The sequence below is a fragment of the Diachasma alloeum genome, unplaced genomic scaffold, assembly GCF_001412515.2.
Source record: "Diachasma alloeum isolate Michigan unplaced genomic scaffold, Dall2.0 Dall_scaffold_00294, whole genome shotgun sequence".
Taxonomy (NCBI): domain Eukaryota; kingdom Metazoa; phylum Arthropoda; class Insecta; order Hymenoptera; family Braconidae; genus Diachasma; species Diachasma alloeum.
The window spans coordinates 1,142,862-1,149,459 of NW_021680433.1; the positions used below are offsets into that span (position 1 = coordinate 1,142,862).

The 6,598-nt window shown below is 38.5% G+C and overlaps 1 protein-coding gene across 2 annotated transcripts in view; it reads left to right on the forward strand.

The window, feature by feature from the left end:
• Positions 1-396: 396 nt before the first annotated feature.
• LOC107039187 (serum response factor homolog) overlaps positions 397-6,598 on the forward strand; it is a 20,652-nt gene continuing 14,450 nt past the window's right edge. For both annotated transcript variants that reach the window (XM_015258683.1, XM_015258684.1), the window contains exons 1-2: positions 397-1,184; positions 1,607-1,858. In XM_015258683.1, the coding sequence (XP_015114169.1) occupies positions 726-1,184; positions 1,607-1,858 (711 nt within the window). In that variant the 5' untranslated portion in view covers positions 397-725. The remainder of the gene's footprint in view (positions 1,185-1,606; positions 1,859-6,598) is intronic.

Here is a 6,598-nt window from a genome sequence, read left to right on the forward strand (position 1 = left end):
TTCGAAAAGGAAGGACCACCTCTGTTAACCATATTTGGATAACTTTTCCTAATATGGTAACGTCTACTTCTAAATATGGCAGCCGGGGACGCCCTCTCACCGCCAAGTGTAACCCTCCGCGTGTAAATTCTCCGGTCTCTCCCGCTGGAATTCCCCCCAGAAATTCCCCAAAAGTGGGTCAACGGGACTTCCGAATGTGCCCTATATTTCCCTAGGGGAAAAAACCCCACCCTTAAGGGGCGAATTAACCCCCTGGACTGACCTGGATCTACTTTTTGCCGGCGTTGAGTGCGCGAAGTGGGGGATAATGTGGCGGTTGGTACTCAGGCGGAGGCACAGGCGCTCGCACGTAGGTCAAGTTACGATACTCAATGTTCAGTTTGCGGGGAGCGCTCAGGGAGTGCGCACCATTCGTCCCGTATTTAGCCATAGGTGTACGATCACGTGGCAAATACGTAGGGCATTAAATAACTCAAGTGTTGAAACAAAACATTGAAAAAAGTATAAAAAGCCCCAGACACCCTAGTGCACCGGAAAACCCCCTAGAAAGCGAAAAAATAAACTAGGAAATTCCCCAGAACAGTTTTTCCCATCTCTGGGATATTTAGGATTTCTGGTAAATCCTTAAGGTTGTTCAGTCCCTTGTTGATTTTGAGGTTAAGTGGCCTGTGTTTGGTGTTTTGGTAATAGAAAAAAAATATAATTTAGATGTGCGCGTATCCGTGATGGAAAATCCGAGCGGCGGTAGGGACAGTCGGTACACGGCACTTGGATACAACATGGGTATGATGGGTAGTGATGCTGGTGAGATGTACGGACGACCGTCTACATCGCAGCTGGGTGCCTCCCAGATTGGCCGCGGTGGCGCCACCATGATGAGCCCACCTGGTAATACAGGGGGTAGTGGTACCGGTGTTGGGGTGCCGAGGGGGCTGAAGAGATCTTCATCTGATGTTTGTTATGATGATAATGGGAGACAATTGGGGCAGGGACAAATGATGCAGGGGGATTGTGTGCCGGATAATATTGAGGAGTCGTTTACCAATTTGGGAGCACCGAAAAAATCACCACCGAGCAATGGGAAGAAGACCAAGGGCAGGGTGAAGATCAAGATGGAGTATATTGATAATAAATTGAGGAGGTATACCACATTTTCGAAGAGGAAAACTGGAATTATGAAGAAGGTTTGTTGAAATTTTATTGGCATTAATTTTTTCTGCGGAGAATCGCTGTTCCAAGATTTTCTAGGGATTTTTTCGGATTTTGGAGGAGGTGGTTTTGAAAATCGGGGAATCCCAATTGTTGTCAGGACGGTTGAGTGGCTCTAGGGATTTTTGGGGAAAAATGGGAATTTGAGTTCTTGATCTGTAGTTTTCTACAAGTTTTGAGAACGATTTGTGCCAAGCTAGCTGGAAAGATTCAAGCTATCAATCACCATTTACTTTATCCTTGAAAGTAAACTCCCTTCAATTTTTTATCTGAATAATGTCCACCCAAAACAGTCGTCTATGCCTCTTCCAAATCATGATGAAGTAGTCATCCATTCTAAAGAAGCCCTTCATGGTGCATCGACTTGAAAGCGGTTTTTCTTCTTAATATTTTCTAGGCGTACGAGCTGTCAACCCTAACAGGTACCCAAGTGATGCTGTTGGTAGCCAGTGAAACAGGTCACGTGTACACATTTGCGACCCGCAAACTTCAGCCAATGATAACGAGTGAGGCGGGCAAGGCTCTGATCCAAACCTGTCTCAACAGTCCAGACCCACCACCGTCCGGTTCTTCGGGTGATCAACGAATGTCAGCAACGGGTTTCGAGGAGACTGAGTTGACATACAACATCGCCGACGACGAGCAGAAAGTAAGACAACTGGTCTATGGATCACCGCATGGTGGTGCACTACACGGTGGTTATCCTGGTGCTGGTGGACCGCCAGTGTCACAGCATGGCCCACCACATTCACAGCACGCCCAGCATGCGCATTTGATAGCGCATGCACACGCTGGCTCGCCAAGCTCCCATCTTGTGCCCTGCTCGAGTCCTGGACCAATGCTAGCTGGAGGACCCTATCAGCAGTCATGTCCATCGCCATTACCACCACCTCATGCCGCTTATCATCCGCATATGTCGCACTCGCATCCCCAACGGTAGTAGAAAGAACGAAAAAGAAAGAAAATGGATAGTTATGGCTAGGGAATTGATAGTTTGGAATTTTTTTTAAAGTGGAAACTTGACTGTTTTGGGAAAAGCCCCTGGTTGAAACGACGAAAAATATTGCAGAATGATTAAGAAGAGACGAAGAAAATGAATGGTTTGATTTTTTTGGCATTAAAAAAAATTGGAGAATTTGGTCTTCTCTTAGGATATTGTGACCTGCGAGGAAAGATGACTAAATGATTGAAAAGCTTGGAACTAAGATGAATCGCAATGAGATCGTACAATTATTTGAAGGCTTGTCTGGAAATTCATAATTTTTCATGAAGAAATTGAACGAAAAAAGAATTGAAACCACGTAAAAAAATTGTCATCACAATTTCATGGTAACCGATATAATCAAGTGGCAGGTTTTGAACTCACAAATTTTAGATTATGGGACTGATGCTCTGCCTGTGTTAGCTCTTACCAATTGAGCTAACACAGGTCCTATAAACAAAGCTCATTCATAATTTTCCATGAAGAAATGTAATGACAAAAATCTGAAATCACCTAAAAAAAATTATTATCACAATTTGATAGTAACCGATATAATCCAGTCGCAGGTTTTGAACCCACAAATTTTAAATTATGGGACTGATGCTCTTACCAATTGAGCTAACACAGGTCCTATAAACAAAGCTCATTCATAATTTTCCAGGAAGAAATGTAATGACAAAACTCTGAAATCACCTAAAAAAAATTATCACAATTTGATAGTAACCGATATAATCCAGTGGCAGGTTTTGAACCCACAAATTTCAGATTATGGGACTGATGCTCTTACCAATTGAGCTAACACAGGTCCTACTAACAAAGCTCACTCATAATTTTCCATGAAGAAGTGTAATGACAAAAATCTGAAATCATCTAAAAAAAATTATTATCACAATTTGATAGTAACCGATATAATCCAGTGGCAGGGTTTGAACCCACAAATTTTAGATTATGGGACTGATGCTCTTACCAATTGAGCTAACACAGGTTCTACAAACAAAGCTCATTCATAATTTTCCATGCAGAAATGTAATGACAAAAATCTGAAATCACCTACAAAAATTATCACAATTTGATAGTCACCGATATAATCCAGTGGCAGGGTTTGAACCCACAAATTTTAGATTATGGGACTGATGCTCTTACCAATTGAGCTAACACAGGTTCTACAAACAAAGCTCATTCATAATCTTCCATGAAGAAATGTAATGACAAAAATCTGAAATCACCTAAAAAAATTATCACAATTTGATAGTAACCGATATAATCCAGTGGCAGGTTTTGAACCCACAAATTTTAAATTATGGGACTGATGCTCTTACCAATTGAGCTAACATAGTTCCTACAAACAAAGCTCATTCATAATCTTCCATGAAGAAATGTAATGACAAAACTCTGAAATCACCTAAAAAAAATTATTATCATAATTTGATAGTAACCGATATAATCCAGTGGCAGGTTTTGAACCCACAAATTTTAAATTATGGGACTGATGCTCTTACCAATTGAGCTAACATAGTTCCTACAAACAAAGCTCATTCATAATCTTCCATGAAGAAATGTAATGACAAAACTCTGAAATCACCTAAAAAAAATTATTATCATAATTTGATAGTAACCGATATAATCCAGTGGCAGGTTTTGAACCCACAAATTTTAGATTATGGGACTGATGCTCTTACCAATTGAGCTAACAGAGGTCCTACAAACAAAGCTCATTCATAATTTTCCATGAAGAAATGTAATGAGAAAAATCTGAAACCACCTAAAAAAAAATATTATCACAATTTGATAGTAACCGATATAATCAAGTAGCAGGTTTTGAACTCACAACCTTCAGCTTATGAGACCGATGCTCTTACCAATTTCGCTACCACAAGTCCTGCAAACAGAACTCATAGAACTACACCACTTCCGTTGAAACGGAGGAAAAACTGAAAAAATCGACGAAACATTCATTTTCTCTGTCTCCACTTAGTTTGACGCGTTAACAACTCCAAAGACCCGACGCCATAATTCCCCACAATCAATTGAAAAAAAAAACTTAGGCATTTTTTTGAACGCGTGTGATCCATTCATCACTTTCAATTGTACAGAATCTATAATTCTCCTGACGGAATTTTCCCTTTTTAATTAGGTTTCAATCCGCACTTCTACATTATTTAAACGAGTATTTATTAACGCTTCCCTGTACATATTCCGGTTGCCCCTGGAGATTAAAATGAGAAAATACATGAGATGTATCGAATTGAGGTGCGAGTGCTGGATGATTCGGCTGCGGTGCACGGTTGGCGTTGTTACAGTATTTTTGTGCATCGCGCCCCCCTTTCGTACTATTTTTTACATTTTTTTTGTACAGTGTCCCCCCTCCTTTTTGTGTGCTATAGTGGCATGTGTAGTTGGTTTTTCATCCATAGTTTAAGTAGAGAGTACTTAAAATATTTTCTTAACTTAATGCCAATGGCGAACGTTATTTTCCCTCATTAAAGAGGAATCCTAGAATTTTCAACGAATTTCATGAAATTTTCAAATTTTAAATTCTTGTTCTGTTGCATTTCGGCGAATTTTATTAATAATTTATTGGAATAGAGATATTATTTGTTGAATGTATCAAATATGCATGGAAATACATATTACAAAGTCCTAGGATTTCTCGAATTCCGTCCATTTTTGCATGAAATGAATTCAAAAGAATTTTTACTTTTTTATTTAAACTTTTTGATAAATTATTTAAATTATTCTCTCTTGTTAAATACTCATTGTTATAATTTTTTTCAAAGACCAAATCAGCTGCAAGAATTCTGAGCTCTCCCCCCCCCCCCAACAGAGTACAAAATAACGGCGATTATTAAACAAAAAGCGATAAAAAATTAGCAGTAATTTAATATTTTTTCTTGATTTATGAGAAATAACACAAAGTGATCATCAAATGATCATTTATTTCTTTTTCTGTATCACACGTGTACATACATGTACTGTAAAATACTGTGATAATATTTATACTTTGAGTTTTATAATTTTTTTTTAACTATTAAATCGTAAGATTGGTTACAAAGTTTTAGACATGATTTTTTTAAATTTTAAGTTATTTCAAGTTCGTTAGGTGAGTATTTTCGGCTTGTGTTTGCTGTTTTTTTGTGGCTTGTGAGGAGTTTACCTGCATCCTGTCCTAGTCAGTCAGACAATTTATTCATTTTTGTTTGTGCATTTTTTTTTGCATTGTTTTGCATATTTTGTTTGCGATTTTTTGTGCATTTTGCTGGGGGAAAATTTGTTGTTGTGTGGATATTCAAAGGTAGGTGCTGCTTTTTATTCCCAGCTTCTGTTGCTATTTTTTTCAGCTTCCAAACAAAAACGAAACTTGTCAATTTTTATCCGATAAACATTTTTTTTTTCGGCATGACGTTCGCGAGGAAAAAATATACTAAGGCGTAAAAGAATTTTAATTCGATTTTTTCTGTGTCAGAAATTCAGGTGAAATAGTTTTAAAAATAGTGGAATTTAATTCAGTCGAGTGGAATTTTTTTTTTCCATAATTTCGTAATTCCAGCAACAATCCGTACGGGTAAAAGCGATGAAACGGGTGGTGTTGCTAAACACGGCCTTTAGAAAAATAGCATTACGTGGTTTTCGTCCCTAACGATTTGCTGAAGTATTCCAATCGAGAATCGTGCGTTAATTCCCTTGAGATAAATTATATACTGAAAAACGTAAAAATTAGATAAATTAGAAAATTCCTCTTTCCCAATCCTCAATCCGTATTCTTCATTCAAAATAACTCTAGCATATAAATCTAAAAATTCAAGTCCATTTCAAAATCCATTTATTCAAGTTGATGAGTGACTGCTAATGACAATTTTCTCATCACGATTAAAAAAATATTTGACGGTTCCAGTGATGCCTGAAGACATGAATTTCACTTTCAATGACCAATAAAATCAGCCAGTACTTCCGCATCATCAGCCCCACCTAAATTTTCCAACGCTAACGATTTTTAAAAAAATGCCCTTAAAAAAACATCATAAATCATCAAGTCATCACCTCCATCACGACTAATTATCCCCGTTGAAATCACCTCCGGGTGTATTTCAATACGCAATATTTCAATGGAAAATCCGTGGAAAATCTAATGTACCAACCGCACCAGGTGTGCTGCTACGGTCTTATAAATACACGTATGGAAGGTGGAAGCCGTGTGCCATATACGGTCACCTTTGTCAAAGCCCCGACTCTTTCGCCATATAGAGTCAATGGTTTTCTGCAATGCCAGACGCAGGCTCTTATATAGGAGTTGACTTCGAGACCTCGGGGAATGTGAACCATGATTTTTTACTCATTTTTTATTTATATATCGACATGAAACATTTTTATACTTCCAGTGGCGGGGGGGGGGGGGGGGGGGGGGTTTTT